Source organism: Telopea speciosissima, chromosome 8 (genome assembly GCF_018873765.1).
Source record: "Telopea speciosissima isolate NSW1024214 ecotype Mountain lineage chromosome 8, Tspe_v1, whole genome shotgun sequence".
Taxonomy (NCBI): domain Eukaryota; kingdom Viridiplantae; phylum Streptophyta; class Magnoliopsida; order Proteales; family Proteaceae; genus Telopea; species Telopea speciosissima.
The window spans coordinates 62,616,902-62,639,864 of NC_057923.1; the positions used below are offsets into that span (position 1 = coordinate 62,616,902).

At 39.5% G+C, this 22,963-nt stretch overlaps 2 protein-coding genes across 2 annotated transcripts; both read right to left on the reverse strand.

Moving 5' to 3' along the window:
* Window positions 1-428: 428 nt before the first annotated feature.
* Window positions 429-22,535, reverse strand: LOC122672775 (probable enoyl-CoA hydratase 1, peroxisomal). The gene is made up of 4 exons (XM_043870264.1): window positions 22,530-22,535; window positions 4,378-4,817; window positions 2,008-2,290; window positions 429-638 (listed from the first exon to the last, which is right to left on the reverse strand). The coding sequence occupies exons 2-4, from the start codon at window positions 4,788-4,790 to the stop codon at window positions 534-536; spliced, it is 801 nt and encodes a 266-aa protein (XP_043726199.1). The 5' UTR covers window positions 4,791-4,817; window positions 22,530-22,535; the 3' UTR covers window positions 429-533.
* On the reverse strand, window positions 7,694-10,979 carry LOC122672774 (GDSL esterase/lipase At4g16230-like). Its single transcript, XM_043870262.1, has 4 exons — window positions 10,679-10,979; window positions 10,421-10,551; window positions 10,075-10,320; window positions 7,694-8,203 (listed from the first exon to the last, which is right to left on the reverse strand). Exons 1-4 carry the CDS (start codon window positions 10,926-10,928, stop codon window positions 7,712-7,714), a joined length of 1,119 nt encoding a protein of 372 aa, XP_043726197.1. The 5' UTR covers window positions 10,929-10,979; the 3' UTR covers window positions 7,694-7,711.
* Window positions 22,536-22,963: the final 428 nt, after the last annotated feature.

The following is a 22,963-nucleotide window of genomic DNA, read 5'->3' on the forward strand; positions in this document are numbered from 1 at the left end:
TCTTTTGTTTGGAACTTGGGAATTGAATCGAATGGCCTATCATTTTGAGAGAAGTGAATCGACTTCACTCTTCAATTCCTTCTATTCCTTTTCTGCACTCTTAACTTCTTTCTTCTTTTCATTTTCTAAAAATAAAGACAATCCAATCCCGGTATCAAATATCTCCCTCTTCTCTTTCATGGTCCCCATTGCTCTATATGTCTATATGGTATATTCAATTTTCCACTTGGTTCCATGCAACAACAAAAGAAAGCCAATTTCAATTTCAAAAGGGAAAGGCATAAAATCAATGTACAACAACTACCTTTGGGAAAGTTCCATTAAAAAAAAAAAAACTACCTTTGGGAAAGACTACCCTCTCAGATGGGAAATCAACAATTAAATCCCTAGACAATTAAACCCAAATCATAATTTTTATAGACATGTGGTTGAAACAAAACTTTATACTTTATATTACTTCTTACATATATCCCCTTGTGAGGTTCAACAAATTTATTTGTACAGCATTAATACAACAGAAAAAATTGTTAGGCCTACATTTTAGAAGGTGGTTTGTTTGAGCTACGACCTGCTATGAACTTCTGCATTTTCTCAAACTGTTCCTTCGTCATTGCATCATAATAGTTGTGAGCCCTCTCCTGGAATCAATATTGACATTAAATTTTCATATTAATAGCTCATCAAAGAATTATAGAAGTTCCATGAGATCAGAGCTATTACGAATGACAAACAAGCACAAAAACGATAATCCGTGTAATCATTATCAACCTCAATTATTTTCATCTTGTTACTTTTCAAATTTAAATCCAAGACACACATTGGTTGGACTGTCTAGATCAGAGAACACCAATCCAAATTTAACATTTCAAACATATGTTGACACATAACGAAGTTGCATATACAGAATTAGTATATAGACCAGGAAAATGAGGGACCATCTCTTAAACCCAAACCACCCCCCCCCCCCCCAAAAAAAAAAAAAAAAACACACACACACACACACAAGCACTGCCATTGTTCCAACAGAGTAAATGATAATTAGACATGGCCTAAAAATCCTTCCACCTTTTCCTCATTCAAATCACGAGCTACTATAGGTGGTAAAAGTCAGGAAAGCTAGCTGTCTTGGAAATCTGAACCTCTATGTTCTGTCAATAAGGCAAGCATTTGGCCTCCTATTTGAGTACCCCCCATAGGATCTCTTAATCTTTACTTACGTATATATAGCTACATAAACACACACATATTTAAGGAAAGAGACATTGATAAGATGATCAAAACCTATCAGATCAACAAACTTTATTAACCCCTGATGTAGAACCAAATGAACTAAAGGTTCGATTTCTTTCTAGAACTTCACACACTTTAATGCAAAGATCTGGACCCTAACCTTAAGTTGAGGGGATTGAGTTCTACTAGGTTTAGGACAGAAGTTAGGGTAGAAACGGAGAAGCAGAATTGAGATAAATAGATACAGATTGACTTACAAGACTAAGCTTTTAAACTGTCCTACTTCTATTAGGAAACAAAGAAATGAAAACTAAGGGAAAACAGAAACTACGTTTAACTCAATAAAATAGAACTTGGCTTCCTGCATACTATCTCTAATATAAACCCATTAGAAAATATCTCTCTCTCAGAGATCCTATATTGATCAATACCGTAATCCCCATTTGGAAATTCAGTCTGTGTGTACTATTTCAACTGTTTCCGTGTGACAAAACAGAATTCAAATGTACCATTATTGAACCATCTAAATGTCCATCTGTTCTGTTCCTAATCCTCACACACAACCAAAACTTTGAAGAGTTTAATTTGATCTCTAAATCTAAAAGTATTATCCTCTTCTACAAATTCATAATGGTACACAGTCTCGAATCATCAAGATCACTCTTTGCTCTCCTCCATCACTTCTGTAATATTTTCCTCAAACATCCAAGTCCATTTTTTTACAGAGTTATGGGAACATAAAATGCTTAGCTAAATTAATAAAAGCAAAGGGAATACCTTCTCTAGCGCAAGAGCATGATGTAAGTCCAGCTTAAAGCCATCATTAATGACTGATTTGTACCTCAATACTAAGTCTCCATTATTTCTTATTATGGCTTCTGCAACTTCTCGGGCTTTCTTCAACAACTCATTCTCTTCAACAACATGGTTCACCAAGCCCCATCTCTCTGCAGCTTCCGCCGTTAGAGGCACGGCCGCCAAAGAAACTTCGCGAGCTTTGTTTGGTCCGATAATGCGTGACAGCTTCTGAGAAAGGCCCCATGAAGGAAATATCCCAAACCTGTCAGACCAGTTTTGGACAGTTCATTCATTAGAGAACAATTGTACGAAAGAATATATGAAATATCTCCTCAATGGAAGCTTGGAAAGCATCAATTAATTATGTGTTCATAACTAAAACATGCAGATGGCCGCACATATAAAATTTACACATTGTAAAAGCTACTAGACAATGCAACAAAATTGACATATTTAGATGGCAGCACAAATAAAATTTCTTGGACGATGTATCCTACTATCTTGTAGACTTCTTCCTTTTGATTGGTAATGACAAATAAGAGAGCATCCTAATTCCTGAGAACTGAGACATGCTCCTCTCACTGTAAAAGATGAAGCATTTAGTAGGACCATTTGTAAATGATTGGCTGGATGGATTCCACCCAAGTGAACTGTAAGAGACTCTGCAGAAGGACCTTGGCTGTTCCATTCTCTCACTGATTAACAAGGTACAGTTGTTCTATGATTACTGGAACATCTAGACAGACGATGCTACGGTAGCAATGGTTTGGCTATGTCAGTTTCAAATAATGTCAGATTATGTCAGGTTGAATTTGCCTCAACTGAACACAACCTGCTTAGTGGAATGGGTTAGGAAACCTGAACAGAAGCAAACCTGTTAATTGGCCCACCAACACAAAACCAATTTCACTAACCCGTTCAATAAAGGGGTTGTGTACATGTTAAGACAAATTCAACCACTTTCAGGTTACAATTAGTAACAACCAAATCCAAGCTTTGGATTGCATGTTCAAGTTTCAGGTTGCACTAAACTTCAGAAAATGGAATCCAAGGTCTGCGTTTGTTTTGACACAAACAGAACCTGATCGGCTGATCCAATACAAAACCCCTAGTCCTATATAAGTGTAAATTTAATTGCACATGTAAGAAAATCTTGTAACAAATTCATAAGTCTAGCCATAATATGAAAAGGATTTTCTGGATTATGTAGTTGTAAGTCGTTACATTAATTCATTAGGTGTATTAAGTGCTGAATATTGCATTAGCTTTTAACTATGAATGCCTGTTTTTTTGTTGGGGGGTGGGGGTTGGCGGGGTGGACAGGGAGATGGGCGGAGGTGCCTTCACTCGTAGTTGTCAAGGCGTCGCCTAGGCGTTTAGGTGCCTTTTTTTCGCCTTATTTTCTGGTGTCGAGTACTTGGTTGCCTAGACGACGCCTTGCCGCCTTTGTTTTTTACCCCTCCCCCTCGATCGCCTTGGTTCACCTAGGCGCCTTGACAACTATGCCTTCACTATGGAGTAATTCTGGGGTGTGTGGTGTTGGTGTTTCACAAAGACGGAAAAAATAGTCTCACACCAGATATGAATAGAAATGTGGGGGGTTTATAGGTACTTGGACACCCTATCTAGCTTTTGAGGATGAGTTCTACCAAGTCCCTAACAAGTGGGTGGGTGAGGGTTGTTATGCCCTATGGGAAAAGGGAAAGGGAAAGGGAAAGGGAAAGGGAAAGGACCTTTATCCCCTGAAGTTCGCTGATCAATACGGTTGTGCGGTTCCTCTCATAGGAGGATTGAAATGACCATTCCACCCCTGATTGAACACACTGCCCGGGGTGGGATCCACCCCCTTTTATTAGAGGCACTAGGGAATCGTACCGGGCAGGGAACCGCAGGTGATAAAAATTCGGGAGGAGGGTGTGGGGGTGTAGGCAACCAGAAAGAGATGTGCTACATCGGGTTGACCCGATCAAACTAGTATCGAACACGATTGGTGGTTCGGTTCAGTATGGTTTTAAAAGACAGAACTACCCACAGCACTCTGAGGGTTCTTTAAGGCATTTTATTCATAATCTTCAAAATGGACTTCTACCCCGGACGAAATTTTGCTGCTTCCTGTGGCACCTGGGGTAGCAGGAACATTCCAGGTAGCAGCAAATTTTTTTCCTTCTAAACCACCCCCCCCCCCCCCCCCCCCAAAAAAAAAAAACAAGGGACTTTGGGGCTTTCCATTTCGACAGCGACCGTGTCCAACCGCACAAGTCACTACCCGCAGTCCCACAAACAAATTTGGAGACGATTACAATTTACAAAAACGAAAACACAAAATCGGATTGAGAAAAAGAGAGAGACCTGGCATGAGTATCAATGAATTTGGCTCCCTTTGTAGCTATCAAGATATCGCAGGCGAGGGCGATCTCGAACCCCGCCGTGACTGCGAAACCCTGGATCGCACCGATGATAGGTTTCCGACAAAACTCCATCTGACAAACAGGATCAGTTTCCACATCCTTCACGTCTCCCTTAAACACGTCCTCCGCAGAGGTCAGATCCACACCGGAACAGAATGCCCTCCCTGTTCCTGATAACACAACCACCCGCACTGAATCGTCCCCGTCTAACCTCTTGAAAGCCCTCGCCAGATCTGTCATCATCGATTTTGTCAGAGAGTTCAACGATTTCGGACGATTGATTGTTACGAAAGAGATTCCGCTCGGTTCTTGTTGCACTTTTATCAGCTTCTCCATCGACGATGATGAATCCATCGTTCTATCTTCCTTCCGATGTATCTTCTGAGTAAGGTTCAATTTTCGTTTTTGGATAGATTGCTTCTTTCTGCCTGTATAGTGTAAGGGATTTGACAGCTGACGAGGATTACAATGCACCGTACAATTATTTTCTAGATTTCCAGCAGTTGGATTGGAATCCAAAGTACGGGTAAATATTAATGAAAATTAGATTCCGATCTGGCGATACTATACGCTCTTTCCCTCCTTTTCGTTATCATCGGCTGCGTCGTCTTGGAGTGCGTAAGAACGTTATCCATTCTGATACGTTTCAATATAGAGAATGAGGAAGTCAATGGGTCGGTTCGGTCCGGTTTTAGTTCGGGTTTTTTTGATTTCGATGTGATTTTTAAAGAAATCGAAACCGAATCATTAAGAAATGTTCGATTTAGGTGCGATTTGATTTCGTATTGATTTCGATTTATAATAACGGGTTGATATCGATTTGAATTCGGTTCGATACCGATTTTATATAACTAATTAACTAATAAGGTCCGGTTAGTATTATTATATTCCAAATGCAACAACTAGGTATAGAGATTCCCAATTCATATCTAACTAGTAAATGAATTTAAACACAAGTTTTTACAGGGGTTGGTTCAATATTAAACCATAAATGAATATAGGAAACTAGTGCAATGGATGCTCTATAGTAATTATTACAAAAGCAAGTTTCCTGGCATTAAACCATGATCGCATATAGGATGAGAGCACATCCATAAAATTTATTTGATCTCAACAGGTCTAAACGTTTTTAAAATTGATATAGATAGGTACATAAATCCATAAAATTTATTTGTTATCAGGTTGGGTCGATTCGGTTTGGGTTCGGGTCACCGGTGCACCGTTGGGCTAGCCCGAACCGAACCAAAACTGACTGCTCTCTGGATCCACAAACCGAACCTGAACCAATAAGAGATCGGTCCGGTGTGGTCCAGGCTCGTTCGGGCCGGTTTTATCGGTTCGGGTTGGGTATTGACACCCCTAAGGAAGATTGAGAGTTTGATATTTGTCCCATGGGATGACATGATACTGCCTGGTCGCATAGCCCCTGCACCAGCGTGGGCCAATGAAAGTAGGGATGTAAATAAATAGTCGAAATCTGTTTCCGTATCTGTGTCTGTATCTCGTTTAGCACTATCCAAATCCGTTCGAAAACTAAACGGATACAGATACGGATAAGCTATAGCTATTCGAAAAGCTATATTTACATGTAAACAGATAAAATATCTAATATGTATCAGTGTTCGTATCTGTTTAGCACTATCCGAATCCGTCCGGAAGCTAATCAGATGCGGATGTGGATATAGCACTATCCGAGTCGAATATGATCCGTTTACATCCCTAAATGAAAGTATGCTCAGATGGAATTTTTTTTTTCTTATTTCACATGTGGCATAATGGTAATTTTGCACATTTATGTGTTTGGGCATAGGAACTACACAACCAGATAGCGATGCTTTTTTTCGTGGGGTTCCGGTTGATCTGAATCGGTGGATCCCATATTGGATTTCTAGGGTTGATGCACATTTTGGCCCATTTTGATCAGCGCCAATCTAATCTGATTTGGATTTAAATTGAACAGGAATGTGATTCCATTCTTTTAAATCTTGTTTCTTGTTCTCATCTCCTTTTCCAATCTAATAAAGGGTCGTATCTCATAGATGAAGAGATTCTCTCTTCACCATGGATTACGAGAAAATTGGGTTAGGACTTGGACCACATTTATGGACTACAAAAGTACAATTATTTTAGTGGATTGGTCCAACAAAAATTTAAATAAAGGAAAAAACGCTACTTGGTCGTGTGGCTTCTACATCCAAACACAGGAATATGCAAAAATACCATTATGCCACGCATGAAATAAAAATCGCATCTACGTTGATGCGTCTAATTGCTCTCTCATGTCCCTGTGTTGGTTCAAGTGATGCACAATTAGACATTGATCTCTTGCTCATAAATAAATAAAGACAAAGAGAACGCCACCCGATTGTGCATCACATGCCGCCCCTTCTCCCTGACACAAGGGCGCATCAAATGACCGTTGCACCCCTCGCAACCCCGGAAATGACCAAGGAGTGGCAATCAATTCGCATGCCCTTGTGTCAGGGCTCAAGGACAACATGTTTGGTGTTTTTTCTCCCATAACTAAATAAGCTTTTCACACACCCTTCTGAGAAGGCATAGGGCCTGACCAAGCAACGTTCTTTGTCCCAATAAATAAAGATCCAAGAGCTTACCAGGGTAGGAGGATTGGTTTGTTAGCACATGGTCTCACAATGTGATCGTGTGATAGTGATAAATGATCATGTGATAGAATGGTAAATGCAAGGTAGTGGAACATGAACAGACAGAAAACACATATCATTGGATTGTATTATTAAATACACGTGGATAAAGGACAACAAATAGATATTGCTCTAATATAATGTTAAATAAAATAAATAAAAAACCACAAAATACAATTTGCGGGTTCAATCCAAAACCTTAAAGTTATATCAATATCCATCTAAGATCCAACATAACCAATGTAAAATTATACTTCTGTAATTCATCAATCACTCAATCCCTCATTGGTTCGAAACTACTCTGGTAGGTTGTTTTTTATGGATTAAAATCCTCTATAGTACGGGCATTTGATGGTGCACTGTAGTGTGGCCCTGAGAGCTCGACATGTGAAAAAAGTTTCATCCAACGGTGTGAGCTCGATGCAAGGCAATTTTTTTTCTTTCTTCTCAAGTTTAGCACCGTTGGATTTTGCATCTTCCATTTGTCAAGTTCTCAAGTCCGCACCGCCAGATTAGAGCTCAACGGAAGATAGTTTTTCCATTTTCAATCCCAATAATTTATTATGATTATACTTTGTATATAGTTCATAGTAATAAAGAGACGATGATAAATCAAGTAGAGGGTTGGGCGGCGAGCCGTCGAATATTGATAGGAAAAACATCAGCATCATCACCGTCCATCAAGCGCTTGGCCATGATAACATTGGCAGCATCCGAAGGATGGTATGGGTCCCAGAATATGTACTTAGAGCGGTCCCCACACAATTTGGATGGGGGGCCGCACGGAATTAATCCTCCGTATTTCCCCGACAAGTAGCAGCAAGCCGAGGTCGCTACCTCAAAACCGTAGGCTGCGGGGTTCTGAATCAAATCCGAGACGATGTTGTAGGCATCCGCATACACAAACTGAGAACCCACAAGGGTGGTGCTTAGCTCCTCCACCACCAGGCTCCTCAACCGCAAATTGTACATCTCCGTTATCTCGTTCGGGAAGGCCACGCACTCATCCCCAGCCGTCGGATTCGTATCCCTTTCGTATGGGATGCACCCTATCGGTCCCACGTTTGTCACTATAATCTTCCTTGCCCCAAAATTAAACAATCGCTGTGACAAAGTCAAACACCCAGAAAAAGAGGAAAACCAGTCAGTCGTGTGTTAATAAGGAAAATTATCCTCTCCAATTCCCTATAGCTCGCCAATGCAATAGTGCTAGTGTGGATGTTTGACACGTGGTAGCTTAGACATCCAACGGTTTGAGCTCATTGACTATCTCAGACCGTTAGATGTCTGAGTTGCCACATGTGGAACATCCACACTAGCACTACCGCACTGCCGAACTATAAGAAATTGGAGAGAATCATGCTATTAGTCATGTTGATTGATACGTATCGGTATCAACCGTGATCGATACAATAATGACACCTATACAAAAATGCTGACATGATACCAAAATGTATCGATCGATACAGTTAAAAGTAATTTTGTTTTTTTTTTTTTTTTTTGAATCACCTTGATATTGAAATTGGCAAGTGCACTTTTTTTCGATCAAAAGGTGATTTTTCTTATAGGAAGCAGTCTGATATTACGATGATTGATATCAATGTCGATACAATAGACTAAAACCTTACTTGCCCGGTGTGTGGTGCACATCTAGAGGCCATGTATGCCATGTGTGCCACGTGACCCCTACTGTGCCCGCAGAATGTGCACTGCACACCCACCAGTACTGCAGAGGATCCTGATCCAATAGTATATATCATGCACATTGGGCCCACAAAGTTAAAACAGCAATAAGAAAACAGTATCATCCGCGGGGAAAAAAGTGTAATTACCATCATGTTTGCCACATTCACATTAATAAACATCACAATTAATTGTGATCTTTAGAACAACAGTTGAAGGGACCAGTGAGTTTTAATGTGATGGTTAAGAAGGCATTCTAAATCGATAAAAAGTAAAATAAAATAAAGATCAAGTTTTTCTTAATCTATGGGGAACATGGTTTTCGCGGGACCAGATAGCCAGAATCACTCGGATCAGATCAATATCAATTATGGACGACCCCATTCTAGGGCAATCCCTTATTGATGGATTGATCCATGGTTAGGAGATCTTTGTTCATCTCAGCCATGAGTTCTCACGTTATCCGTAATAAAATTTCTCTTACCAAAAAAAAATTATTGATGGATCGATTCGGACAAGAGTAAAATTTAAAAAAAAAAAAAAAAAAAAAAAAAAAAAAACTCATTTTTAAAAATGAAAATCAATGGTAAATGTGTACTATCCAAACCGATAAGGGATGAACCGATTGGCATTGAATCGGTATTGGCCAAGATCGATCCCATATCTGATACCAATGCCTAAAACCTTTGAGGGGAAGGAAGAATTCCTTCACAATGGGCAATAGTACCATCGTTTGCTCAAAGGAGGGATTGTTTGTGATACCACAAACATGGTCACATCATCCTTTGTTTGTTAAGGGGATTCTTCCTCCTTCCACCAAGTGATGGAAAACTTTCTTAAAAAAGGAAAGGGGAAGTGTTTCATGTGGGGTTGCATGACCCCTATGTGCGCATTGGGTCAATGGAAGTGTTCGTGGAAACATCAACATGGGTGACATTTTCTTGGGAGATGACTAGTATTCCGCCTCCCTTTGTGTAAAAAAGTGATTTAATTTTGGATTTGTGCTTGATACTGGCCCGACACAGGCTGATACCAATCAATCGATCCATATAGGTAGCATATCAGGTGACCGATATTGAAACGTAAGACTATGTTTGGTTGCCAAGATAAGACAAAAAACAAAAGGCATGTTGACATATTTTCATTATGTGTTTATCTCTCTTTTCAAATTCGTGTTTTTTTTCTTGACTTCCAAACATAGCCTAAAGCAAAGGAGGGGACGGATATAGACTTTTTCTTTTCTTTTTAGATGAAAGAGAGAGACTAGTAAGGCTTGTGTAAGAGTTTCTTACTGTTAATTGCAATCTATATCTGGAAATCAAGGTGTCGACGAAAGTTTCAGGGGAGATCAACTTCTGCTCCGGCACCGAGACGAGTGGAGTGAGGTAATTGTTGATGAAGTCATTGGAGCCGATCGTAACCGAGAAGATTGCTCTGCTGAACAGATCCATTGTTTCTGCACTACCAATGCTCGATAAAATGTCTTGCCTTGTATTCGCAAAATTATCCAGCTGAGCATCCAGGTTGATTCTTCCACCCTGTGGGGATAAAAAAAGGTTAAATTTTGGAACAGAATAAACAGTTAAAGGTAACCCATTTGCAGGGGGTGAAGTGTTCATAGTTTCAGAAGAAGCTTACAAAGATCTTGCCGGTTTGGTTCAGAATTCCACCTCCCCCAGAAGCATAATTCACTCCCTTCAGAACCACTGAACCTCTTGTCGTTGGTGCCAAGTAAGGAGGCGTGAACTCTGCTAAACCCAATTCCTGACCTGTCCATTCACATTTTAAAAAAGTTTTTAGATTAAAGCTTCCAAAACCAAAACTTGCTCTAGATTCAGCACAGAATCGAAGAACGAGAAGAAAAGAAGAAACGAGGAGGAGGGGGAGGAGCCGTGCCTATAATGTCGACTATTGTTCTTCCATTGGTGTAACGACCCGTAGGCTGCCCAAAATCAATCCCATTGGGGACGTAATTTGCCTTTGACAGAGTTACGATGTAGTTATTGTTTCCAGCATCAACCAGGGAATCCCCAAAGATAAACGAAGCTGGAACTTCCTGTGCCCAGCAGCTCCCCATCAGGAAGTGAATCAACATTAATGGAGCCCAAATCCCAAGCATGAATTCACTAATTGATGAAATACCCATTACCAAAAGCTTGCAGAATAATAATGAAGTCTCTCCGGCAACTTCCACTTGGAGAGAGAGAGAAGGGAAGATATTTTTTTTTTCTAATAAATAATGAAATGGGTCACTCAATCAGTGACATTGGATGATAAAGAACACAATACCAATGGCAGAACAGGGGAGAAGGGAAACTAACTGTCCCAAAAAATGAAAAAAAATGAAATCGATCACTCAATCAGTGATGTTGGATGATAAAGCCTGGGTTTTTTTTCCAATGGCAGAACAGGGGAGACAAGAAATGGACTGGAAAAAATGTAAAATGTTCAAATTCAAGACTTTTGAGCTAAATACAGACCAGACAAATCGAAGGACAGGAAAAGGGAGTCGAGGACAAAATATTATTCTTCCTATGTTGTAAGCAAATGGAAGAAAAGAACTCGACCCAGATAGTTAATCTGCTACTACTCACAGACAACCCAAATGTACAGAAATTCTGGGTTACAAGAGCCACAGAAAGAACACGAATGGACGATAAGGGGGTGATGATACCCTTTTTATAGATGAAGTTTGTGTGATGAGGTGAGGAAGGAGTGAGGGTAGAAGAAGACATTGAATGACCTGAAAAGTCAGAAACCTACCCATGAGAGGGTACTGTTTGATTGATTGCCAAATGGGACTGGAATTAACTCTGCCATTAGGGTCTGAATTATAAACTCTTTGAACACTGAGGTGTGATAGGTGAAATGCTATGCAAAGGACACTGAACAGAGCTGTTTCACTCAGTAGTACTGTAAATACTTTGCAGATTCACAGAGCCGAAATGGTGGAATTCCAGAATGAGTTGGCTGTTGGCATCTACTTGACTTGAATTCACTATGGAAGTAAGGAAATTTAATTTTCAACGACCTACCAATCTACTCAAATGAAGAATAGAAGGGTTGTGATTTCTTTGTTATGAATGCTATTTTACTGTTAAAGGGAAAATTCTCACTAATAGGCAGTTGGATGTCAATTGTCAAGCAATATGAAAAGCTACCAATTATAACTGTAAATTAAGCCTCTGTAACTCTGTCTCAATGCTCTGCAAGTCCAGTAAGGTTTGTGCTTTCAGATACACTCACAAATACAAATCAGAGGATCTGACCATTGTATGTGATGAGTCATAGTTCGAATCGATCAATCTAGGGTTAACACGTGGAAAATCGGGCCATGACCGATCTGACTAGGTCAACCAAAGCAAACTATGTAGAATGTAAAAGAGCACGAATCGGTCGCTGAGTCGACTCAGGTCGGTCTCAGGACTCTAAATGTCTAAGACGGTTAACTAACCTAACCACGGACCCTGGCCGGGTCAAGGTCATGCTTCCTTCATGACTACTAACTTGGCAGGTGTCGAGCCTAGAAAGCGATACCTAGGACTACATGAAGTCGAGATTATCGTCCATAAACAGATAGTTCACACAACGATCTAGTAAATCAAAGCTATAAATAGACATACCTAACCCAGGTAAGGGGGACTCTCTCGGCTTATTTCAAGCTCTTAGATTTAGAGAGTTATCTGTTGCAGAGGTCTGACTTAGACATCGGAGTATACTAACTGCCTCGGGTCGACACTCTCTTGTCTGGTGTTGTTTACCTATGCAGGTTAGCTCGGCCAAGTGGACAACGGCTCGGATTTCGCCGCAACAATATGTTAAAGGTGGTCGGACCTAATATTTGTCAGGTGCATGGTTTAAGTAATTGGTATCGTTACTGGTATTGTTTTTAGCCGATATTGATACTATATCGATATGGACTTCAGACAGTTTTGCTCCGTTTATCTTTAAAAATTCGGGTTTTTGATAATTTTCCCTTTGCTCGAACCATTACATCAATACGGTAGCCGATGCCAATATGGTAGATTTGTAAGGGGCAAATTTTGTGTCCATGGCTATGGATCAATGTATCGGTATTGCATTTTCTGATACGTATCGAGAGTATAGATCAAAGAGTGGTTTGTTTTTTATTTTACGCTTGCTACAAGCTTGCTAGGTTTGATTCATATCATATCGATATCTGTAGTGATCGGTACGTATACCAATACTGATACCTATAATCCCTGGTCCAGGTATGTTCCATGGTACTTTGACTACGTGTTTTGTGTTTTTGTGTGTGTTGGGGGGAGGGGTTAGTAAAGCAAAACAGAAACACTAAGGAGTTTGGTATGCATTCTAACTTCTAAGTTGATTTCAAATTATCGAATTATTAAAATAGTTACTTTTATCGTCTGGAAATGCAAAATTGACCTAAAATGCATTCCAAGAATGCATATCAAACACAGCCTAAAAATGAAAAGATGTACAATGTTCATAGGACTACTAGTAGTCCAGAGATTCGACATTTCCAATATTGTCCACAGATTACGAGTCAATTTTGAATCCAATCAAAATTGGAATGTGGTTGACTGGCAGTATCAGAGTTTGAAAAATTAGATCAGATTGGAATCTATTGAGACCGATCTTGATCCGAATCAATTTGAATCAAATCGATCTTCTGTGGAAACTATGGTTATGGTGTTTTTTCTGGTCGATTTCCACCGATTTTGGACTGTTCTGATCATACCCAAAATCGGTCAGAACCAATCCCGATTCCAATCAATCCGAATCGGATCGGACCTATATAGAAACTAGGATTAGGGTTTTTTTTTTAGCCAATTTCTACCAATTCCGATCTGAACCAAATCTGTCGAGATCGATCTGCATCTTGAAGATTCATTATATTTTGAAAAAGGGGAATTATTAGTGTAACAAGGGTCTGTTATTTATCCAAACATAACAAGACATCAACTGCCCTCTTAAAACAACAGTTAGGGACATGATTGAACATAAATTTGCAAGGATAATTATGTAAATTCACATACAATACTAGAAATTAAAGAAAACCAAGAAGTTTTAACTAGATTTTTTAAGAAAGGGTTAAAATGTAATTCAACACAACCCATCTTCCCATCTTCCCCAAAATCTCTCTCTATCTCCAACCATGATCCAATGCAACCTCTTTCTCTTGTCTTCGGCAGAGCTTCAAGTTACCGGCGAATTCTGCAAAAAATGTCACAACAACATTCTAGGTCATTGACCGGCAAATCATCTCTTTCCTTGATACTTGAAACTTGGGGACTGAGTCACTAAGCGAGCAGAAAGAGAGAGACCGGGACTGAAAGAGAGACGGAGAAGCAAAGGAACCAGATGAGGTTTTTTCTGTCACCATTTCTGTCCACGAGCCATCAATGGTCGTTGCTCACAGATAATCTCTACCTATTTTCCCTTCTCTTTGCCATTAGTTCTCAATTTTCCATTTTCCCTCTATACTTTTTTTTTTTTAATTTTATTTTATTTAATCTCAAACTCCCTAAATTTGTAATTTGTTTTTTACTGTCTTTTGATCTGAATTTTGGCTATGATTGTTCACGCCTATTATGCAAATAGGAGGGCTTTTCTTTAGTTAGATGTATGGTTATTTGATGGTATGCTATATATATTTGAATGGAAAATCTCCAAGCTTCTCGGTTGAGAATGTCAAAAAATTGAGAGTTGCTTTAATCCTAAATAAATAAACGGATTTGCAACTCTCAATTTTTTGACATTCTCAGCCGAGAAGCTTGGAGATTATCCATTCAAATATATATAGCATACCATCAAATAACCATACATCTAACTAAAGAAAAGCCCTCCTATTTGCATAATAGGCGTGAACAATCATAGCCAAAATTCAGATCAGAAGACAGCAAAAAACAAATTTAGGGAGTTTGAGATTAAATAAAATAAATAAAAAGTATAGAGGGAAAATGGAAAATCGAGAACTAATGGCAAAGAGAAGGGAAAATAGGTAGAGATTACCTGCGAGCAACGACCATTGATGGCTCGTGGACAGAAATGGTGACAGAAAAAATCTCATCTGGTTCCTTTGCTTCTCTGTCTCTCTTTCAGTCCCGGTCTCTCTCTTTCTGCTAGCTCAGTGACTCAGTCCCCAAGTTTCAAGTATCAAGGAAAGAGAATATTTGCCAGTCAATGACCTAGAATGTTGTTGTGACGTTTTTTACAGAATTCACCGGTAACTTGAAGCTCTGCCGAAAACAAGAGAAAGAGGTTGCGTTGGATCATGGTTGGAGATAGAGAGCGATTTTGGGGAAGATGGGAAGATGGGTTGTGTTGAATTACATTTTAACCTTTTCTTAAAAAATCTAGTTAAAACTTCTTGGTTTTCTTTAATTTTTTTTAATTTCTAGTATTGTATGTGAATTTACATAATTATCCTTGTAAATTTATGTTCAATCATGTCCCTAACTGTTGTTTTAAGAGGGCAGTTGATGTCTTGTTATGTTTGGATAAATAACAGACCCTTGTTATACTAATAATTTCTCTATTTTTAAACATATAAATAATTAAACATTAATTTTTATTTTTTCTGGATAATTATGACATAACTCTTTTAGGTTATAACTATTAAGCATTAATTAAGATTAAATATGCATCTTAAATGGAGCTGTTGGGAAACTTGTTTCAGAACCATCTCGTCCCATTTAGTAATCGATCCCAAGATCAACTCTATTGTACCATTGACAGTTCCAAGTTTTAGTGGGTCCATTCTTAGGCATCCAAAAGGAGGCATGGGGTGGTCATTTCACTGTCCGTGTGAGAGGGTGTAGGGACATTGTGGAGGAGTGTTATTTTTCAAAAGTTTAAATGTGGTCAATCTACATCATGCCCTAAACGTCTGACGATCAAAATTATCACACCCACCGAATCCTTCGAACTAAAAACCTTGTTAAATAAGGATATAAAAAATAACCATTTTTTATTGAATTTGTGACTTGCTGGAAAACTAATTTTTTTGGTGCGAAGGAACTCATTCATTATTATTACATGAAGTACTCAAGGTGTCTCAGTTACATAACTCCGACAATAAATTAAAGGGGGGTGGATTGGAGTCATTTAGTCCTACACGTACAGGACAGTGCCCTCGGGGCCAGGGAGTCGGCAATGCTGTTAATCTCCTTAGGTACATAGGAAAATGAATAAGAGTCCAATAGAGAGCAGAGGTAACGAATGTCCTGGACACCACTGATGATCTCGATGTTTGAGGTTTGATGTTCCTAGTTCAAGTTTGATGCCAAGATGCTATTATCAACCTCCATCTCGACGTGGTAGAAGCCTTCTAAGATACACTGCAAGATTCCCTCCCTTAATGCAAGAGCCTCTCCTTCCAACAAACATTGTTTTAGACTAGCCCCTCTTAGGGTTTTAGTATGTTCTAAAATACCCTCCCCATACCTTTTCCTGTTTTCTCCCGCGCCCCATAATCCGAATCCGGATAAGCCACCCACATGGGGACGGGTGGGGACTGATCTGACCCCTCCATGGGGCATGAGTCCCACACCTTAGAGGTGGATCCCGCACCCCCATGGGGGGTTCAGATCTGTCCCCACCCGTCCCCATGTGGGTAGCAGATCTGAACTCTAGTCACCGTGGGTGGAGGGAAACTTGGTCCCATTGTTTTTATAGCTTTAAGCAACAAATTCATTCCTTACTACGTGCTTCATTACCATCCACACTTTGTGAATAATTTAGATATACATGTTTGTACTTACAAAGGCTCCTTTATTATGCATTTTTCAGCTTTGTGATTGGAGCTGTGGAGACATATCTAATGTTTTTTTTTTGGCAACAAACAATAGATTGGAGACATGCATCCTTAGCATTTAATGTTTGTTTTTCTATCACTGATGTTGGTTATAAGTTATAACCATATCACTATTCCCAGTTGGGGACGTAGACAGTATAGTAATGCACTTAATGTGTTCGTTTACCAAACAAAAAATAATAGCACTTAATGTGTTGAGTAGTAATAAATGTAAAGAAGAGGTTCTATCAACAAGCCATATTGAGAAGCGCAACAATCAGATGTGATAGAATGATTCCGTATATTGATTATTGAGAAGTGTCCTTATGTTAGAGTATAGGGGTGGCGTCTTTGGTGTGATAGGGTTTGATGGTAATTTCGTGTGTCCCTGTGTCAGGCTACATGGACGGTTTGTGATTGGGTGACGTTCTCTTTCCCAAGAAAGGATAAAGAACACCACCAGTCATTGTGACAGACATGCCACCCTTGTGCCTTGGAAGGCTAGGGTGCAGGGGTGGCGTGCATTACACGACCAAGTGACGTTTGCTTTTCCAAGAGAGAATTTGGGTTTCAATTTACAGTATCGGTACTGGTCACCACCAATACTGATATGATATTCATACGAATCAAATACCAATACCTTAATCCATGAGGAGGGCACCAAGATAATTTTATGTGCGGAGAGAGAGAAAGAGAGAGAGAGAGCCAATGTACGTTCCTTTGGCAGCTTAGTTTTTTTTTTTTTTTTTGATGAAAAGAAAATTAAGGTTATCCTTAATTTGGATGAGGGCAGCTTAGTTGCCCCAGTTGTAAAGCTAGGGTAACACTTTGTTATGGATGAAAGAAAAACAAGACAAGAAATATAGACAACAATAGAAAGTACTGGGGAAAACAAAAAAAAGGCTGAGAGCACAGAATGTGCGTAAACACATGGGGGTGGGCGAACTGACCACCTGAATGACTGAAATGCTCGTCTCATCTGTTTGGGCATAGCCTGCATTCCCAATCAGAGAACAATCGCCCAAAAAAGAAGAAGATAAGTTAGGTGTACTATACAGAAGTCATTAACAAGCATATGCATGAATTTTAATGCAATGTGCAACTATCACCATGAGTCACATCCAGCTCTATCATTAATTCATTGTCATTAAAGCATGGATTTTTAAATGTTTACTTTATAAAACATTAATGTGACGAATCACTTTTTTAAGATAGGGATATCCATGGAGGATTGGATCGAGATGGGTTTGGTGTTTCTATTTTTGCTTATGTTAGTGGTGGAACAGATAAATCCGTTTTGCACATGGAGTTCTTTGTCATTTATAGAATCCTGATTTCATCTGTTCGAGGAGAATCGTCGAAAAAATTCCATCAGATCCAACTTTAAGGGTTTTTTTTTTTTAAATATTTATTAAGGTTGATTACAGACTTTTGTATTCCGTTTCTTGGATTTGTGGGTTGATTTTGAAGGATCGTTAAGAAGTTGTTAATTGAGGCCGGCTCAGGTTCTGTTGCGTGTGAAAACCTCCGGAGCTTGGTTCGTCTGCGGATGAGCCTGCAAAAACCCAGCAATGAGCACAAGAGGGCCGGTGTGGCTCCGGCCTAGGACTCTTCGATGCTCAAGTCAGGTCTCTAATGCAACAGCGTAACTGCTAGTAAAAGTGAGATGAGGAATAGTGCTCCATAACTGGGTATTTATAGAGTGAGGAGGAGATGAGACGGTTGGAAGAGTCCTAGTATGGTAGGAGTTCTTCTTTCGGAAGGTTCTCTCGCGTAGAGCGGAGTGGAGAGTTATTTTCGGGGTCGGACTCTTATTAAGGTAAGAGTCCATGTAGAGTACGATTCCGTGTTGTGCTAGGATCGTGGTTCGATCCTTATCCCGTGATTCTCGGGATGTGCTGACGTGGCCCGGAGATCCCCGGCGGGGTGCTATGGCAGCTTCAGTGGAGGAGGGCTCGGCCTTAGAGGTCGGCCCAAGGGGTCGGCTGAGGAGGTCGGCCCGAGAGGTTGTTCTCCGCCGTAAGCTCGGCTAGGAGTCTGGTTGACCTGTATGAGCTCGGCCTCAACCACCGGCCAGCTCGCTCGAGTCTGGCTCTGTCAGATGACTTATCGAAGATGGGGTCGGCCCATTCTCCTGCTCGGCTCAACTCGGTTCTCGGACTGAGGTCGGATCAGCCACGTGGCAGCCTCTGATAGGTAGGGTGTTTTATGCCTCATCAGGTTCATATAAGAGAACATTCTCGTACACCCCTGAGTCGAACACAGTGGTTGTACAGGGTTTCACAGTGAGGGTTCTTTTCCTGTAATTCAATCTAAGAGAGGTATGATGATAAGCGGTTGTAACCCTATTCTCCATTAAAAGTAAAACATATCTCATCTTACCGTAGCTGTAAGCAATCTTATCGAACAACATAAATCTTTGTGTGCACTGTGTGATTGTTTGTTTACGATTTTCATTCTGTTCTGTATTGTTATAGGTTTCTTTTATCTTACAATCGATGCCCCGCTCCCTATGAAAATTGTAAATCCTACCCCCATGATGCTTCCATTTATACTCTCATTGCCCTCCCATGCACGTTGGGGTCCACGCTCCCCCCAAAAAATATCATTTTTTGCTTGTATTAGCTGACCATAGGTGCTATATCACACTATCAGACTCCGACGATAGCTACACTGACATCTGATTCTTATAATATTTTTTAAGGACAACCAATAAAGCTTGTGCTCTTCACTGCTTCATCTTTTACGCGTTTAAAAATCCATCACCAAATCTTGTTTTCATGAGAATCTTACCCAAGAAAGCTGTGAGTTGCGAAAGAGAAAAAAGAAAGGCAATGGGGTTAATTAAGAGTCTATTATGGTAACTCAGTTGGCATTGTCGACCCTATCTGCATTAAAGACTACACTGACACCATGTAATAACTGTCTGGGAAACTATATCACCTACCTTTGACCTAACCTTCTTAGATTTGCATTTAAGTATGTATCCAACTAACAAGTGAATAGTGTGCCAGTGCACCAATATTGCAACCACATCATTTGGGAAGAAATAAGGGGAAGATCTCTATGCATGGTGGGCTGCCGTGTTAGGATTAGGGATGTTAATGGATAATTGAAATTCAAATTCGAATTCAAATAACCATCCGCCGTTTAGAGACATTCGTATTCATTTAGAGATATCTGGAAAATAATCTGAATAATCCAATTAAAATCCGTTCAAAAAAAAATCTGAATACTTAATAACAAAAAATTAAGTAAATAATGATTTTAACGATTTTTGAAGACTCAACAGGTTGAATCTGATGAAAAGAGAATCATGATCTAAGAGATATGGATTGAGAGTGAATTGTATCCGTTAGGGGGAGGAAGGTCCGGGTTACACAAGGCAAATATGTAAACGGATGGTCAAAAATCCAAATCTGATCTACATCCGAATCCATTTAAAGGTATCCATATTCGGCCAGATAATATCCGGCTCGGATCACATCCGATCCGTATCTAATCCATTTACATCCCTAGCTAGGACTTATATCCATGGTATAAAATCTCGCGAAATATCGGCGATATATCGCCATATTTCGTGAATCTCGATATGTTCGAGATACGAAACACTTTCGAAACATAAAAATACAATATCTCGTCACGATATATCGTGGATCTCACGATGTATCGCGAGATATTGTAAAAGTGACAAATAGTGTCACACTAAGGGCCTTATAATTCCATATTTCGCAGCTCTTGGTCGATATTTCGACCGAGAGACCGAAAATCAAATTTTCTCTCTTCTTCCTCCCTTCCAAGCCTCATCCAAGCATTGTTGAAGCTCCTTGTCGCGGGAAGACTTCGGAGGGTCATCTAAGCTCATCATCCAAGCCTATTTTCATTATTTAAGGTAAATTCTATTTCTCTAAAACTATTTTTTTTAAAAATATTTTGTACAAATGTTGTTGGATGTTGATGATATTAATATATATTAGACACCGGAGGCCGATCTACAGCCTCACGGTGTCGAAATTTTTTTCCCATATGTATTTTTTTTATTTTTTTTCTGGTTTTAAAAATTCATTTTCCTACAACTAAAATATGAAATAATTAGGGGTAATATGACTTAGATGGTAATGAATTAAATATATGTTAGACACCAATGGCCGATCTACGGCTTCACAGTGTCGGATTTATTTTTCTGCTCTTAAATAATTCTTTTAATTTTTAAAATTAAGAAAAATATATAAAAAATTAAAAAAATAGAAATAAATAAGAAAAAATATGAGTTTTAAGTTTAAAAAATAATGAAAAAATATGAAAGTTATTTCTATATGTTTTGAGATGCATTACATGTATATTATGTTTACTAATTTTTGGTTTTGTTGTGTTAGGTCAATACTAATATTAACATTATATATAAAAAATTGGTTTTAATTATGTGAAAAATATAAGGGTTAGGGGAAAAATATTAAATAACTATACAAGTATATTAGTAATCTAAAAGTGTCAATTGAAGTGCATCTACATTAAGTTTTTTAATTATTTGTGTTACTTACATTGCAGTAAACAAGTATCATTATGGCGGATCGTGATAGACAACGTGCGAAGGACAAGCAAAAGGTGGGGGAAAGTAGTCAACAAAGGGGCGGAGGGAACAAAGAGAACAGAGGGAACAAGAGAGACCAATACCAAAGATAGGGGTGACATTGCATGGTTACATGGTACTCCCATTGATGGGGATAAGAGAAAATCTATATGTAACTATTGTCACATGCAATTTATGGGAGGTGGGTCCAGTAGACTTAAACAACATTTGACTGAAGGATCTAAAGATGTTGTAGGTTGTCATATGGTCCCTACTGAAGTAGCCAGGGAGATTGGTGATAGTTTGAGGGGAAGAAAGAAGAGGAAGGCTGACAAGCAAAGGATAAGAGAACAACTTGAGGATACAGTGAGGAATTCGATGGGAGGAGGAAGACGATACAATGATGATGATGATGATGATGATGATGACTCCTCTGATGATGATGACATTGCAGTACCTGATGACATACAAACAGCAGAGGAGGCTAGGGATTTTAGGCGGACTGTTTCAAGGAGTAGAGTAAGTTTTCAAGATGATCAGCAGAGACAAAGAGTAGGGGGTAGTGGAGGAGCTGGCAGTTCTGGAGGTCCTAGAACTTTGAATCCTTTTAAAAGATCACAAAGTGTGAGGGGAACCCCAACACCTCTACCAGTACCAGTACCACCATCAACATCTGATCCTAAATTGCATAAGAAGAAAGGAAGCAGTCAACCCAGAATTAAAGGAGCATGGAAGAGGATGAAGGGATTGGTTAAAGAATCAATAGCTAAGTGGATGCTATACCATACCATCCCAGCAAACACTGCACAAGGCCCCCATTATGATACCATGATAGATACCATTGCAGAGGCTGGCCCAGGATTCAAGGGCCCACCCAATATGAGGTAATGAATGTTTATCTACCTCAACAAAAGAGTGAGATTGATGAGTACATTAGTGAGATGAGGAATATGTGGGAGACATATGGGGTGACTATAATGGCAGATGGATGGACTGGGCCTACAAGAAAGTCCATCATCAATTTCATGGTTTATTGTGATGGGAGGACAGTGTTCCTCAAATCTGTGGATGCATCCAAAGAGATAAAGGATGCAAAATATATTTACAGATTGTTAAAGGAAGTAGTGGAAAAAGATGTGGGTATTGAGAATGTTGTCCAGATTGTAACGGACAATGGAAGTAACTTCAAACTGGCCCATGAGAAGATGATGAATAATAGTAAGTACCGGCTCTTCTGGACTCCTTGTGCAGCCCATTGCATTGACTTAATGCTAAAAGATATGGGAAAGTTAAAGTTGGTGAAGACTGTGGTTGAAAGTGCAAGACAAGTCACCAACTTTGTATACAACCACTCATATGCACTCAATCTATTGAGGAAAAAATGTGGGGGTGACTTGGTTAGGCCTGGCATCACAAGATTTGCCACCAACTACATTGCTCTCAAAAGCATTGAGATAAAGAAGGCCGGGCTGAGAAGCATGTTTGCTTCTGAGGAGTGGTTTGAATGGAAGGGTTCCAAGACTGCAAATGGGAGGGAAGCACAAACAACGATGTCATCTGAGGACTTCTAGACCAAACTAAGCAAAGTGGTGAAAGTTTTAGAGCCAGTAGTTAAAGTTCTACATGTTGCTAACTCCGCTCTGAAGGGCCCAACCATGCCAGTCCTATATGCTGCAATAGACTTGATGAAAGATAGTGTCTATAGTGTGGCTCCTCGCAGTAGCAAACACTTCTTAGATATCATAAATGCTCGCTAGGAGAATCAACTTATGCATCCACTGCATAAGGCTGGTGAGTAAATTTGTTTTATGTTTACTAATTCATAGTA